Source organism: Squalius cephalus, assembly GCF_949319135.1.
Source record: "Squalius cephalus genome assembly, chromosome: 13".
In the NCBI taxonomy this organism is placed as follows: Eukaryota; Metazoa; Chordata; class Actinopteri; order Cypriniformes; family Leuciscidae; genus Squalius; species Squalius cephalus.
In genome coordinates, this window is record NC_137134.1 from 30380561 (window position 1) to 30397382 (window position 16822).

The 16822-nt window shown below is 37.9% G+C and overlaps 3 protein-coding genes and 1 long non-coding RNA gene across 3 annotated transcripts in view; 2 read left to right on the plus strand and 2 right to left on the minus strand.

Moving 5' to 3' along the window:
• LOC307169827 (cell adhesion molecule CEACAM1-like) overlaps positions 1-16822 on the plus strand; it is a 444926-nt gene that overhangs the window by 118681 nt on the left and 309423 nt on the right. The gene's annotated exons all lie outside the window — the stretch shown is intronic.
• LOC307169900 overlaps positions 1-16822 on the minus strand; it is a 351093-nt gene that overhangs the window by 24832 nt on the left and 309439 nt on the right. The window lies entirely within an intron of this gene.
• Positions 1-16822, plus strand: part of LOC307169866 (uncharacterized protein) — a 114743-nt gene that overhangs the window by 8950 nt on the left and 88971 nt on the right.
• Positions 4548-11516, minus strand: LOC307169870 (SLAM family member 5-like). Its single transcript, XM_079890752.1, has 6 exons — positions 11413-11516; positions 10527-10856; positions 9878-10159; positions 9676-9789; positions 9503-9564; positions 4548-5981 (listed from the first exon to the last, which is right to left on the minus strand). The coding sequence occupies exons 1-6, from the start codon at positions 11459-11461 to the stop codon at positions 5943-5945; spliced, it is 876 nt and encodes a 291-aa protein (XP_079746878.1). The 5' UTR covers positions 11462-11516; the 3' UTR covers positions 4548-5942.

Here is a 16822-nt window from a genome sequence, read left to right on the forward strand (position 1 = left end):
GAGAAAAAGTTCCTGGGAAAAAAAATCCTGGGACAAATTGGTAATTTCGGTGGAAACGCGGCCAAGAATAAAGGCAGGTTAACATACCACGCCATATCACGTACGCATAAACTTATTTCATACGTCCCATAGATGAGACCGGACAAACTCAAATGCAAGAGGGAGATTTAAATACAGGAAAGTAACAGAGGGAGCTAATGAGGGAACAGGTGAACAGAATGAGTTATCAAATGAGTAACCATGGAAACAAAGACAGCAAACATACTCAAACTGAACATAACTGAGACAGTACACCCCTTCCCGGAAAGGAGTGACCTCGCGCTAACTCCCGTTTCACACATACTCCATGTGCAGTGCATATGCGGTGCGTGTTGCAGTGCGTATACGGTGCAGGAGCAGCACGCGCTATAGTGCTTTCACATATGCTGCGTTTGCAGTGCGTAACTGACCCACGGCTGTACCACAAACACATACTCACTATTTTTATTTTAAATCCAGAAGTTTTTTATCAGCAACTTTTATAACATAAAAAAAAAAAAAAAAAAGTTGTCAGCATTGCGATTCTCTTTGTACACGTATACACTCTTTAATAGACGTACACAATTTAAACAACGCTAAATTCAATGCTACTTCTATATAGATTTAAATATTAAGTTGCTCAAGCAAGTGGTCAAATATTTAACCATGTACTTATATTAAAATCGCAAACATTTTAAATTAAAACTTAAAATTGACAAAAACAGCCGACTCTCATACCTTTTCTTTTGCATTTAAATTTTAATACAATAAATCTTGCACGTCACAAAGAACTTGTTTTTCCACCTCCACGAATGAGATGAGTGTTGTTCATTATGTCGCCTTGTTGAGGTAAATTGTTGCTGATAACTTCTGGATTTGAAAAAAGTGAGTATGTGTCTGTGGTACAGCCGTGGGTCAGCTGTGCACTGCAAACGCAACATTTGTGAAAGCACTATAGCGCTGCAACACGCACCGCATACGTATGTGTGAAACGGGCGTAACAGTTCCAAGAAGGGTGAAGTGCTGAGGTAGAGGAAAGGAACCAGTGTTGTGCAGATGGTGGGAGAAGCCCACCTGAGAGTCCAACCGGGATGAAAACCGATGGCGGTGCAGGGAGAACCATGGTGACAACTGAGGGTGAAAGAGCCGATACTCGTGGAGCCCTAGGCACAGATGGAGAGCAGGTCAACCCACGCAACCCCTAAGGCTTCAGCCCAAACGTGTCACCGGAGGGCTGAGGCGGAACTCGAGTGAAGGCGGAGCCAGATGAAGCCGTGAGGGCTCATAGGTCTGTGGCACAGGATGGGTGAGGATCGAATGAGGTGGACCGAGGGAGCACGCTGGAAGCGTAAGCTAAGCTCAATAGTCCCGGGTGGTAGAGGTCTGCATTCCCACGGCTTTCCGCAGTGGTGGCATTCACACAGTTCCCTGCCCTGATCAACCTGGCAAGATATGTTCTTTACATCCCGACCACAAGTGCACTTTCAAAGAGACTATTCAGCCTATTTGGTTGGATTTTGGAGGAGAGACGTTAGTCTGTGCCACAATTGGACGACCTGGAGGATCAATTAGCCTCTTATGGATTTTAGGAAGAGTGTAAAAAACAGGTCTAATCGGGGGTTGACAAAACAAAAAATTTTACTCCGATTGAGATATCCAACCTGTTTAGCATTTGTTAAAAAATCAAGTATCAAAGTATTATAGTGGGATCATTTGGAAGTTTCTAAAACCTTATATTCTGCAATTGTGAGAGAATTCAGTGTTAGCATTTAGGCCTACTCGTGTCTTGGACTACGATCACCCCTCCTTTATCTGCAGGTTTTATAATAATATTCGGATCATTTATCAATTCAGTAAGCTATTTTCTCATTCAACAAAAGATTATGAGAGGATTTTTCACTAGAAGAGCAAGTTTCCATCACATTTTGTTCGACCAAACTTTAAAAAGTATGGATAGTATGGTTAGACACATTTGGGCTAAAAGTAGGATACTTTTTGGTCTAAAAGGTGTACTAAATGAACCCGAATTTGATTTAGTCGTCCATTTGTGGCACAAACTAATTCGCTCTTCCCTTATCTCAGTATGTTGATTTTTTTTTTTTATAAAACCATTTGTTCATTTGTTACCATCTTATAGTCGGGATTCTACTGATTTCATCAATAAGATTTCCAAGTTACATGATTTACCATTTCTTTATTATTAACTTTGGATATAACAAGTCTATATACTAATATTTCACATGAAAAAAGGACTGAGTGCCCTTAGACATTACTTTTCGTTATGTCAATCCACCTTCAGAGTTTGTTATTGAGATGGCTTCTTATCTTTTGAAATATAATTATTTCAGTTTTGACAACGATTTTGTTCTTCAGACCAGTGTACGGCAATGGGCTCGATTTTTGCCCCCAACTGAGCCAATTTATTTATTTATTTTTCATAGTCAAGTATTGAATGCAGAAAACAGTCCTTTCTATTAACATATCATCAAATGGTATAGGTACATTTACAATATATATATTCTGTATCTTTTGGGAGATCATGATGAGGCTACATAATTATTTTTTAGTTTTTCAAATAACTTGTTTTTGCTTCCCTAGGCTCCAGTTGAGATGGAATCAGTTGCTAATAGTGCTGCGTGTTACATTGCGTCCCCACTGCATATTAGCTACACAATATGAAGTGACCATTCTCGAAAGGGAACGTACTCAGTAGGGAACGATTATTGCGTAGCCTGCCGCACTATTGCCATCTGTCAGAGTTTGTCGCTTCAGTCGTTTTAACCTGATTTTATGGTTAAATAATGGGCTTTTATAGCCATAAGCCCCGCCCATTCTGGCAGGCTTAGTAACCGAGTACGTTTCCTCTTTGCGGTTTTGTGGGATTGAAAAAGTGAGTGTGCCATCTAGAGGGGGCGATATTGAAGTGCTCTTACAGAGACGTGAACTGTTTTGGATTTTTACCCTTCAGACTTTATCACCTAGGCCTAGGGGGATGAATGATGAAGCATTATTTATTGTGATGTTATAAAGTGTTTTTTTTTTTACTTTGATATTAGTCACTATTATGTTTGTACCTGTTTATGATGATGTGGTGTTAATTATGTATTCAGTCATTGAGATAAATTGGTTACAAATGGATCTGTTCATTGATTGGTCATGTGATTATTTTAAAGGGATTGAGTTTGAATATTTGTATATGCCTGATGAAGGTCGTGAGACCGAAACGTTGCTAATAAATATTTTTGATACGTTTTTGCAAGTACTGATAGTGTGCGGGAGGTCTTTGTTTTTGTTTTTTGTAGATTTTTTGACCTATATAATTGCTATTTTTTTCCCATGCACCTATCACCTGAAGGTGTGCAATGGCATTTGCTAATACACTGATTAGTATGTTGAAAGCTAAAGTGATTGTAACCATCATTATCTAAGTGTTCAAGTTAAATGTTTTCCTATTAGAAAGACTTTTACTTTTAAAGAATAAAGATAATTTATTTTCGTTCTTCATTTAGAATGAATGAAGTTCGAAATACGTGAGCAGTGATATACTGTAATCGAACATCTGACACTGCGTTAGATTAATATGTAAATATGTGCCGCATGCTTTCTCTCAATAACAAAATAAACACACAACAAAGTTGAGAAACAGCAATCTGAGACATTGCAATTGTTTTCTGACGGGTGATATGGATCATGTTAGGAGGGGTCAGGGGGTTTCTCCCCCTGAAAATTTTTAAATTCTGGCTGCTAAACATACCATTTTAATGCAGTTTGGGAGGGACAGAAATACCTTAACGGAGCTAGCAGCAACCCTCCTCTATCTGAGGACTAAGTTAAAGTATCTATTTTGTAAGTTTATGTAAAAGACAGGTTGATGAAAGAACTGTAAGCTCAAATTCAAAAGCTTTTGAAGTCTACTTCATTAAAGCATGTTTACACACACACTTACTGTACACTTAGGCCTACTACACATGATTTTAAAAACAGTACCATTGCAGTTTTTATGTTATGATTTTAAATTGGTATGTGACCTAAGAACGATCTTACATTAAAGGGACATAAAGGTGCTGAGGTCTGACTTTGTGGCGCTCTGAAATTAAGTTATTTTAATATTAATATGTGATGAAGGACTTTGAAAGAAGTTTGACAGATTTCAGTGCTGAATAAGGTTAACACTACCCCGTTTATTTGAAAATGGTTAATATTTGACAGAAATGTAAAAAAGTAATCAAATCAAATGTAATATGTAACATTACTTTAGTAAAATCATTGAAATACTGTAGTTACACTGCTCATTATTATATTTTAAATAAGGAATGTAAAGAGTAATTTATGAGCTAACAGAAAAGCTAGTAACTTGTAACTTGTACATTCAACCTATGAACCAGACAGAAGGGCTATAGCTAGCCATTGGATTTATGATTCTGGGTAACAACTGTTGCAAAACCATTCCTCAGGTGGGTGTTTCAATGTTTCAAAACCGATCAGATAACGTTACTATAGCTTTGTATGGCAGTAACGTTAGCCAACTAGTTTACGGTTAGACTAGGCTAGCTATCGATAACGTTACACTGACACAACTTAAGTTAATGCTCTGAATTCGCAGCTAATATCAAATCCATAACTTTTTGATCAAGTTAAAATTTCCAGGTCAACCACAAATAATCCCACTACCTTTTAATATCATCCGATAACTAATTCAATGCCGATTTGTTGCTTTGCCCACTTACCACTTCAAGACCATCTGTAAAACATTGCCAGCTCAACGTGCGAGACGAGTGAGTTGCTTGAACATACACAGCAAAGATTCTAGAGCGCTCTAGATTTAATATACACAGACACCATATTAGGAAAAAGGGGCGGGCTGATGCTGACCGATTTATTACACATCCAAAAGAATACATTTGAGTCGTTATAGGCTCTGGTATATTATGGAGCATAATAGGAATAAAGTTGTGACAAAAAAATGATCAGGGAGGAAAAATCTGAGGGGGCACGTGCCCCCTCACTTTGAATGGGCATGACGCCACTGAGCATTTTAATCAAGCATAAGAAAACCATCTCATTATCATAGAAACATGGATATGTTTGCACAAGCTCTGCAATTCTGCACATTTACGTCACATTTATTTATATATAGCACTTTATACATTAGATTGCTTAAAATAAGCAGCTTTACTGTAAACATGAAAAACAGTGTCAGTGTCTCAGTACAATTTCATTTTCTACTATTTCATTTCATATCAACGTCTGACCTGGATGGACTGAACAGGAGAAATAAACCAGAAAAGATTTTCATGTAAAAGAAGGCGGAGCCTCAGCACACACCTACCTACATTATCGCTACAGACCAAAGGTAGTACAAAGGTGTTTACCAGCCAACTTTTCCGGAACTTTGCTTTGGCAAGCAGTTTCGAACTGATTCGTTTTGGCCTGATTTTGTTCGCTATATCAGGGCCCTAGCGTTTGGGGTAGGTTAGGCAATCTGTGATTGGCATGACCAATGAAATATTTATAATCTAGAGTTTTTGGGGGGTATAAAAACGCATTTACAGACTACGCTTCTGTAAACCTATATGCAACGCATTCAATACTCAATTTAAAAAGAATGACAAATGTAAAAGCACAGTGAAGGCTGGGTTCAATATTTAATAAAGTTAGTAAATTTTGTTAAGCTAAAAAACATTTATTTGAGTTTCTGGATGCTGTACTATTTGTGAAGCACTACATACAGTACTAATACAGAGCAACACAATATCAGAATCACAATAACAACTTGTGATGTGAAAGAACCCAGATGTGATCAAACAATGTCATAGAAAGATCAAAAGCAAAACAGAGATTCTGTGAGAAACCAAAGGTTGTGAGTCAGGGCCCGTATGAGCTCTAACATCAGATCCAGTAGATCCAGTATTTGATCATCAATTTTAAGGGACATTTACATACACATCCTCTTTCTTTGATTTCTGCAAGCAAACAAAAACACAATCAGGAACTGCTGATGCAAAGTGAACATTAATTGCAGACCAACCTTTAAAAAGAATATACCTTATTAAAGTGTCTGTAAAATTATTGATTTGCTAATAATAGCAAGCATATAGAGAAGTGGTGCAAAACCCAATTCCTAGTGGGCCACAGCCTTGCAGAGCTTAGTTCCAGCTCTGCTCCAACACACATATAGGCTCAATCAGGCCCGGCTCCACAGGGGGGCAAGAGTTGGCATGGCCCACCCAATCAGGAGGAGTTTGGCCCACCCTGGCCCCATGCCGAACAAGGACTGATTGTAAAATTGGTGTGATGTTCAATTCAGCACCAGATTTTGAGTGAGATTGGGTTTTCGCTGCTTGATATCAAAATTCCACTTGTTATTTAGAAAAGCAATATTAGAAATTGTCATAAACGTTCAAATGATTTTAAACCGTTCACGCGCAAGAAGACTCGAAAAAAAAACTCAGTTGGGTAACCACAGCATGTTTTCTGTGCGCAGACATGTTCAATTAAATTAAATTAAATTCACAATTATTTGTAGAGCGCTTTTCACAATACATATAGTTTCAAAGCAGCTTTGCAGAAAATGCATGAGTCCACATTAAAATTTAGATTGATCTGGCAACATCAGAGGTGACTGTGTCCAAGTTATGTATCTCAGAAATGTACATATACAAATCACACAGTTGGCTAATAATGTATTAATTTAAACAATGTATTAATTTAAGGCAGAATCAATGAGCTCATTGAAGTAATGAATACTTGTTAAAAAAATTCGTAGGATATATAGAAAAAATATAGCATTGGTGCTACATCGAGTCAGCACTACTGAACTGAGTTCTTTGTGTCTTTTCTCATCCGCTTAAACGGATGTGTACACACAAAATTAAGACAAAATGGCATTTGGCTTAACTGATGTAAAATAAAAAAGTCTTAATGAACTTAAACAGTTGGGAGTATATCTGAAATGTGTCAGATCTGTGCATTTGTTCTTAAAGTGACAGTAGCTTAATACACCTGCCCCTAAATCACTACCTTAGATTTAATAAGGATCAATAAATGTTCAATTCATACATTATAGTATTTTATACCTGAATACAGTTAGACCTACCTGAAATTTGTTTATTTAATTTGTATCTTTGTTCTGTTAGTGAAGCTAGTGAAAATTTTGGCAGGGCAAGTAGGCCTAACCATAAACTCCTTAAGGCTGATTTATACTTTTGCGACGCCGGAGCCTCTACGCTATAGACTACGCGTTGGTTTTCATTTATACTTCTGCGTCGTTGTCCGTGTTGACGTGCAATTACAACTGCAGAGGGAGCATGTGAAACCGAGGGAGCGGTGCTAGCAGACCAATCACAGCGCTTTTGTCCACGTAGAATTGATGCGTTGTTAAATCTTTGGAGAGGTGCACATCTGTGTCACATCCATAAAAGAAGGCAGACAAGGTAGAGTGTTACAAACAAACAAACTTTATTAAGTGCAGAGTGAGCGATGCAAGATGAGATGAACGATGAAAGCAATGCTGATAAGGTGAACACTTAGCTGAACTTGAATAATGTCTTTGGAGGTGATGACGATGACAATGAAACACAGGGCGAGTCGACGAAGGACAGAGACGATGGGAAACAACTGGACTATGGGTAAGTAGATCCACAGGTAGGTAAGAAGTCTGAATCGTGTAGAAATGAGACCAGACACAGAGGTGCAGGAAACAGTGACTGATAAAGGGAGTGCAATCATGATGTGCAGGTGCAGGTGATCAGAACTCAGGTGACAGTGATCTAGTGGTCAGAGTGCAGTGATCAGGTGCAGTGGGCAGAAGTGATGGCTCTGTTGACTCCGTGACAGTCAGGGTACGACGTAGCTATGGCGTGAGTTCGACGCAGAAGTATAAATTGGGCTTTAGCGTTGAGTTCTGTGTCTATATAGAGTCCCTTAAGACCTGCTTCTTTTGTTATAAAATAAAGTACCAACAATTTGTACAATTAGTAACACAATTTGTAAAATTTTAAAATAAATATAAATATAAATAATGAACAAAGTTAGAACCCCAGCCCACCTTACACCTCAAAGCTGGAGCTGGGCTTGGTCTCAATTCAGAGGCGACATCCTTTGAAGGACATGAAGGTCAGACTGAGTGTTATAAAATGAGACGCTCTAGCCTACGGAGGATTGTTTTTGTTGTTGTCGCCTAGCAACTGTAACATCTTCTGTTGATGAGCAAGGGGGTAATCCAGCTCCCAGAAAACGTACCTTCCCTGGGGGCCGCCATTGGTTAGCAAGCCATCACCTGCTGTTAGCAATCCATTGACTCCCATTCATTTTGGCGTCACTTTGACAGCGAATAACTTTACATCTGAGGCGTTTACAGACTCTATTTATCCATTGTTTATTTCTAAAGAAACACAATAATGTATAAAAGGTTCCATTACCTTGTATCTTACGTTATGGCCCCGTAGAAGCAGTTTTTGTAAAAATAGGCTAACGATTGCATAACCACGCGACTCTCTGTCGCACTGTAAATAAATTACCGTATGGACAGGAGGAGAAGCTTGCGAGCAATCGGGGGGACATGGAGGCATAAAGTCCGATAAAGTCAAGGGAGAAGCCCATAGAGAGTCATAAAGTTGCTCCTGCTCCTAGCTCATGGACAGCTCCTACTCACGCTCTCCGTCTCTGCAAGATTCGGAGGGAATGATTCAGATTTCTTTGGCACAGCTACTAGAAGACTTACAACTGTCAGACAGGATCCTCACATCACATCCACGTCGTCAAGCTCAGTTTTGAGTCCATTTCTTATACTGTCTATGTTGATGAGTGGCAGTAACATTTGTAGATTTTTATTTATTTATTTTTTCACTGGTGTGTTTAATTATGCTGTGGCCTTACAGAAACTGAGTTTTGCACCCCTGATATAAAGTTAGCCTGTATTTTCTAGCAGACGTTCTATACCTGACGCTGTAACAACATCAGGCGGATAAATGTTTGCAGCCCCTTTTTTTTTTTTACCTTATAGATAATATGCAGATTTTTTTAAAAAAATGTGCATCTCATCTGTTGTGAGATTTTTGTTACGAGTTTTAAAATGTATATGCTACCGCTTGTGAAAATCTTATTTTTTCAAACACTGAGTGTTTTAGCATTTTAATGAGAAATATCATTGAAGTGTCAGAGTATACTCTTAGATAACAAATAGATAACGAAAATCTCACACGATCTCATATGTTTCGAATTTAACCAATATAATGTCACGTTCACATGCTGATCTAATCTGATTATAATAAGAGTGTGAACATGAGGCACAATGGCACTTAATGAAATGAGACATTTAGGTCTATTTAAATAACAAGATCCTTGTGTTTGATTCTTGTAGTGAAATATAGCTCAACACTTCAATATGTTGTAGAATTTGAAGATAACCCCCTTGAAGGTAAACAAAACTTCAATCAGCAAGTTTCAATCAGACTGACTGCAACACAGTCATAAATGATCTTACCATTTTTCGTGTTGTTGGTTTACACACTGCTGAATCAGTTCTGTCTTCCTCCTGGGTCTGGACTGTAAATATCACAGATGTGTTAAAACTACAATGTTTTCAATCTTATATCAAAATTTGTGCTTTGAAAAATATAAATATTTTGACTTGCATTCATTTCTTGCTCTTCTAACCTGTTTTTCTACCTTTCTTGCAGATGCAGAAGATCACGACTGCAGTTACAATCATCAGAGATCCAGCAGCAGCAGCAGAGATCAACACTATCAGAGACACTGAGACTGGAGGAACTGAAGGAGAGGAAAAGAGAGACAGTCATTATTGTGAGTGAATGTGTCAGTCTGAGCACGGCAAATAATATCACCACAAAAGGCCTACCTGCACATGTGTGACAGAGTGTGTTGATGTCCAGATGTGTGGTCTGGTTGCTGATGGGATTGTTCAGCACACAGCTGTAGGTGTTTTTATCCTGATATTCCACCTCCAGAGGTAGAGAGAGACTGATGCTGAGATCACACACACTGATGCTGGACAATACACTGATTCCTTTGTACCAGGAGAGAGTCGCATCACACACATTCACCACTGATGAACACACTAGTGAACAATTTAATGATGATGATGAATATTCTCTACTGATGACAGGAACAGGCAGACGAGCTGGGAAATGTAAGAGAAGAAAGAGCATCTAAACAATCTTATTTTTGGTGTAGTGTGTTGAAGGTTGTGTTTCTGTCGTTTAAAACTATAAAATGATTAAATAATTTGATATGTAAAATAGTTAAATGAAAGATCCGAAGTTCAATCTGAAATATTTGAGGCATAATGTTAGTTAAATAAATAATAATAATAAAATAATAATAAAAATAATAAAAAGATATATATATATATCCGTCACTACTTTTCTTAAAAAAAGAAAGCAGGTTTGGAACGACATGAGGGTGAGTAATTTATGACAGAATATTTATTTTTGGGTGAACTATTAAAACAAGAAAATGTGGACAGGACAAATGAGCTTTTTACTCACCATAGACCGAAACATTGAATGTTTTTGATGTCAGTTTTGCTCCATTTATCTCTAGTTGATAAACTCCAGCATGTTCAGTTCTGGTGTTTGTGATGGTCAGAGATCCAGTTTGATCGTCCAGCTTCAGTCTGTCTCTGAATCTCCCATCAGGACCATCATATGTGGAGAAGATTTTCTTCTTTTTTTTTATTTTAGCTATGAGTGAATTCCCTGCTCCAAATGTCCACAGTATATCATCATCTTCATGTATTTTAGTAAGATCAGTGTTTAGAGTGACAGAATCTCCCTCCATCACTGACACTGACTTCACTTCATCAGCACCAAACACACCTGATGAACAAACAGATTTTACACAGATTACGGCCTCTGATGGTTTACAAAGCCTGAAATCAGCTGAGGTTTTTAACTAAATGTGAATTAAAAAAACATTCACAACAGCAGCAAACACACAAAACAAAATGAAAGGGTGAGATTCATGAACAGACAGATTTTTAATGGTGTTTTTAAAGTCATCTGGCATAGAGCGAAATAAATGTATGATACAAAGTCAGTTACAACATGAAAAGTTCAATTCTTCCAGATATTTTTAACACTTTGTGTACATATGAACATATAGATCAGTACATAAAACATGTTTCTTGCACATTTTGATTAATTCATTTTATATTAGTTTTGTTGTTTGTCATGGTTATCATTTTTAGAGATGATTGAGATGACAAAAAATGGTGATTTAAATAATGAAGATTTGAAAGTAGCTCACTGGAGGATTCACTTTCTGAGCTTCCACTGTTTGAAATTTCTATAGTAATGTTCATTATTTTCAATGATTTAACATCTGTGAAGAATGCTACTGTTATTAAGTCAAAAATATATATTTAAAACTTACCAATCAGACGGCAGAAGCACAAACAGAACAAAACAAACATGTGAAACATTTTCTTCAGCTGCTCAGTGAAACGCTTGATCTAGTTACACAACCCACTGATAACCATCAATTTATTCATCTTGCATGCATATGAATCCTCCCACGACAGCGCTTGACCCTTCTAGATCACACACATTACATACACTCACTGAAACTTTGTTATCATTTTATATATAACCATGTTCTTCTGTCTCTTAAGACTTAAACTGTTCCTAACAGTGGAAAACAGTCTTCATTTTATCATTTAACACTGACCATTTTTCAAACGTAGTTTCCTTACTGTGATAAATACGTAAAATTAGAGTGGATTATTATATGAATATTACTAAATTTCATGTTTAGAGAGCCTATTGTAAAGCTGATTTTAATTGTTTTTATTCAATTCAATAATTCAATGATCAATGAACGTGTATAACAAAATAGATAAAACAATCTGCATCTCACATGGCCGGTCTTATCAATGTGAGACACTAGCAGCTCAACTGAGTCAAACTGAAACCTGCTGCAATCTGATTTCTATAGAAACATGGTTTTATCTTTTGAGTAGACAAATATCTGGGCTATTCAGTGCATGTGTTTAGTTTATAAGCCAAATGTTTCTTCCTGTCCTGCTGTTTATGAAACTTACAGTTGATACCCTCAAATAACAGCTTTACAGCCAAATAATGTTTCAAAAACAGTCAAATCAGAGTTACAGGTCAAACTGCACTCTTACCCATCATGCATCTTTGATAACGTACACATATCGACAGCTAAACAAAACACTAAATAATACACCAGACCTAAACATTTTCCTGACTGGTACTGTTAACTGTTTGCAGTAAATTACAAAAAAGCAGTACATCTGTGGTTTGTATAGTCCTCTGTGTCGTCTTTAAATAAGACATTGCATTTAAATCCAATACAAAATCTGAAAGTATAAAATACAAAGTTGAAATAAATATATGTAATGGGCCAGTAAGAACTGTGCGTGTAAACCTCACTCCCCTTCACGTTAGCGTGCCCGCTTCCCACGCCGGAGACCAGTCCTGCTCGGAGTGGGTAGAATAGGGCCGTTTGCATTTAGTGCCGCGACCCGGGTGGGGGTGAGGTTTAGGGGGGTGAGTGTAATGTACAGGGCTCTCAAGTTTTGAAGACAGGCAAGAGTGACACACCCCCCACCCCCGCCCCTGCCCACCCTCCTGACGGGGGGGTTGGACGGGTCACGGGAATGGGGTGTTTCATTAATAATAATATTATTACTGTTTTTGTTGTTGTTATTAATAATTGTTCAAATACCAAATACAAAGTATTTATTCCATTTCCGTGTGTGTGTGTGTGTGTGTGTGTGTGTGTGTGTGTGTGTGTGTGTGTGTGTGTGTGTGTGTGTGTGAGTGAGTGAGTGAGAGAGAGAGAGAGAGAGAGAGAGAGAGAGAGAGAGAGAGAGAGAGAGAGAGAGAGAGAGAGAGAGAGAGAGAGAATGTTATGACTGGTGTTGTTTATTGAAAGTGTTTGTTGCCTTTTTGGACTTGTTGCCTTCCACCTGCACTGTCTCTTCCTCTGTCTCCTCCTCTAATGGGCCTACACTTTTCACCACCTTCTCTGGGACAGCACCCTCTAACCTGGCCTTTTTAGGGGACTTTCCTCTCAGGGCGAATGAGAGGATGCTTAATTGCTTTTTACCTGACATCTTTGAAAGACAGATGCAATGATTAATGCATCCATGGCCAGGATATAATTCTAAAATATGACATGATTTTAAAAGTGACCTATAACATCGACTATGCAATACACTTGAATTTATTTAGTGCTAATAAAATTATTAAGCCTATTTGGAGAGAGAGAGATGTTTATAATGTGACAATATATCAGTCATCGTGTGTGGCCTAGACTACTTGTTCTGAGAAGGTGTTAACAGGCTGTAAAACTGTTGGCTTAGATACAGACACTCACGAAAAACTGATGCTAATTATCTGGGAAACATTCTCTAACAGCAGTCAAGTTGTCACTGTTTGTGTCAAACAAGTTGTGAATTTGTTGTAACATTAAAACAGGAGATCATCATGACTTACTCTGTGCTCAAATTGATGCTTGGAGCTCCAGTGGTTTCCTCTATGGGTGAACGAAACTTTGAACGAAGACGCTGTAGCAGAATCACATTAACAATTCCAGGATGTGCTTTTTTTCATTGGTTGTTGCGTTAAATCTTACCCAGATACAATAGTGCTATTTTCTGATTGGCTATTGTGTAGCCCCTTTCTTTTTTTTTTTTTTGATTGGCTGATAAGTGGCAGGCTCGGCTAGGTGAGACGTGCTTGATTCCTGGCTGCCGGTTCCATAGTGAAATCGGCGCGGCCAGAGAAATTTTGGGCGCTGCAGCATAAATAGTTTTTCCGCGTGAGAAATACAATGTGTGGCGGGAGTGCGTGACAAAAGACCGAAATGAGTGACTGTCACGCTCAATGCGTGACACTTGAGAGCCCTGAATGTATTATTGGATGTAGGCCAATAATAGTGTGTAAACCTCACTCCCCTGATCTCAAGAGACACTCTAGCGACCAGAGCTTGCGACTGCGTTCTTTAGCGTCCTTGTTATGCAACTTTTTTGAGAAGTCAGGGTTTTTCCTGCATAGAGAATTATGAGGCGGATTTCACTCCGTCAAATTTTAAATTTGAAAAGAAATAATCTGGATTGAATTTACAGATTAGGGAAAATTCGCTTCTAATAAAAATAACAAATAAAAACAATAAAAAACGCTTAAATTTCGGGAAAAAATACAATCCTTTTTTAACCTTTTGGCTTCCCGTACATCCAGTTGTGCCTCTTGCTCGTATTCAGTTCTGATGGTACGCATGGTAACTCGGCAACTACGCATGATTTGTAGTATGATTTGCGTAAAGGGAACAGGAATTCCGATAGGGAACAGAATCGACTGCTACACCGGCTCTCGATAAAACTCGGACAGACAGTCATGGTCAGATACACTTTTTCCACCGTGACGGTTCTGTTGCGGTTACCGCTTGTGTCCATTCTCAAACCGTATAATGCTGCTGCTGCGCACAGTGCGCGGATAAGTAATAAAAACATTCCAATTAATCGAGGGTGGATGACAGATAAATAATTTGGTGTTGAGTTTAATAAAGACACGGAACTCTCATCACGGTAAAACGCAATGAACGTGCGTTCGTCTACTTTCGTTTTCAACAACGTAGTTCTCTTCATGGAAAACCAATCAAGGAAAACATATATGGAGGACTCGACAATAAAGCTTGTCTGGGACCATATACTTTGTCCGGGACACGTGTGTTTTTTTCTTTCTTTCTTTTTTGAAGGGAAAAGTGAGAGAGAATTGTAGCCCATCCGGACAAATGCCCTGTTTAAAAATAAAAAAAAATTATATAAAAATATTCCGAATCACCGAAACCGTGAGGATGATTCTGTTTTATTTAATTTCATGTAAGTGGCGATTCATAGCCTATAGTTGATAATAATATAGGCCTACCTATTGTACTGACGGTAACAAAGTTGCGCTGTTGAAGCTCGTGTAGCCTAGGCTACACACGATCAGAGTGATGTTTTCCTGAATGCCATCAAGATTGAAACCGAGACTGATTTCATAACAGTTCAATAAACAAATAGTTCAAATTAAGTCACTTACATTTTAGACGCAATGACTGTTTTTGTTCTGTTTCTGCAGCGAAAATAGTTCCAAACAAAGATCACTGCAGAACCATCGCGCATCTCACAGCAACACTCAGCTGTGTTTCATTAGCCTACTGAATGATTCAGCGTTTTGAACAAATTGATTGAGTCAAAGATTCAATTACCTATTCATAAACTGCCTCATTCTGAATGAATCAGCCTTTTGAACGAATCGTTTGAATGAATGACTCAATGACTCATTAAGACGGTCGCCTGCCGCCTCCTACTGGCGGTTTAGTTTCAAAGTATCATTCTTTTCAACATTCCTTATTTGTATATTCAAAAAATTTTAAAATAATCTAATTAAATACAGTTATCATTTTTCAATGTAAATTATTTAATTTGATTGGAAACAGCATAATGTCTTATTATTTCAATTGAATATATTGATCAAATTTAAGAATTTGAAATGAAAGATGGAGCAAACATTTAATAAAATAAAACCTTATAGTAAAGCCTCTGTTTAGGCTATTAAAGAAATGTAATTTTGCCAAAAGAAGAACTTTTATTTTAAATAAATGTTCATTTTTAATTAGCCAACTTCAGTGTGATATGTTACCATATTATCATGCTTAACACTGAGAATTTGAATAATTGTAATGTGATGATCAGATGCAGATATCTAAATCAAATAATATGGGTGGTTTGCGGGTGGAATTTTTTATTTTTAACAGTGGATTTGGGTGACTCAAAGTGCACCAGATTAATGAATTTCTCTTTAAAATGTACAAAAATTTCTTACCCTTGAGGTACCAAGCTTCACCCACAAAAATAATGCCAAAAATACATTAGGCTATATGATGATCTATGAAAAATAACATTTAATTACCTTATTATTAAAATACATTATTAAGATTTTACCACCTCCGCCTCATTTTGAGCCAGGAAAAACCCTGGAAGTCATATTTCTATAGCCCAGACATCATGCTCATTGCAGTGTGTGTAGTTACGTCATGTACCAGCAGGTGCTAATGGGATAAAAATAATTAAAGAGGATTGTATTCTGAGCTATGTCTGGTTAAAGGCCTAAAGGTCAGACTCAAGTTCTCAAGTTTGCTAAGCCCCGCCCTCCTTAGTTACTGTTGCTACGCCTGACAAGCTTTCGCACCTGGCACGTCTATGGATGCACCGGTGTCAGACATTCCCAAAGAGATAACTGGTAATTTTTGGCGAACAGGTGAAATATCTGAGAGACAAAAGGGGATATATCCACAACAATATATGCAACCGATTAGAGAATAATTTCATCAAAATTGAAGCTGAAGCCTATAGGTCCCAGCTCAAGCAGCAGCTGACCATTCAAATGGGAAACACACAAATTGAGGAACAGCTATGATCACGCAGAGCAGGGTAAGTGAAATCTGAAAATAATATAATAATTATAAATCAAACAGCTTATCCATAAATCTTGGGGAATAAACACAAGACATTAGCCTGACCACTTTGCAATGATAACATTCTCCCGCTTATATTTTTAGCGCGCCAGGATACTGCGCACACGTCATGGAGCAAACGTAGGTGTTTTTGTTCATCCTGTCGACATTTAGTTGTGAATGGGTCGTCCCACACTGTTTGATCCACGCCCGGCATTTCTCCCCTTGGGTTTTAGGTTTCGGGAAGGGAAAAAATTCCACCCCCCCGTTCAAACTTTTAGGATACCGGGTAGCCTATCAGATTTGCACAATTCAT

What these genes read in the sequence shown, in the direction of transcription:
- LOC307169870 (XM_079890752.1), bottom strand. Translation starts at nt 11,461, where the DNA reads ATGTTTCACATGTTTGTTTTGTTCTGTTTGTGCTTCTGCCGTCTGATT. An exon ending in ATTCAATGTTTCGGTCTATG is followed by an intron (nt 10,160 to 10,526) that starts GTGAGTAAAAAG and finishes TACATTTCCCAG; the next exon opens with CTCGTCTGCCTGTTCCTGTC. An exon ending in ACTCTGTCACACATGTGCAG is followed by an intron (nt 9,790 to 9,877) that starts GTAGGCCTTTTG and finishes CCTCTCCTTCAG; the next exon opens with TTCCTCCAGTCTCAGTGTCT.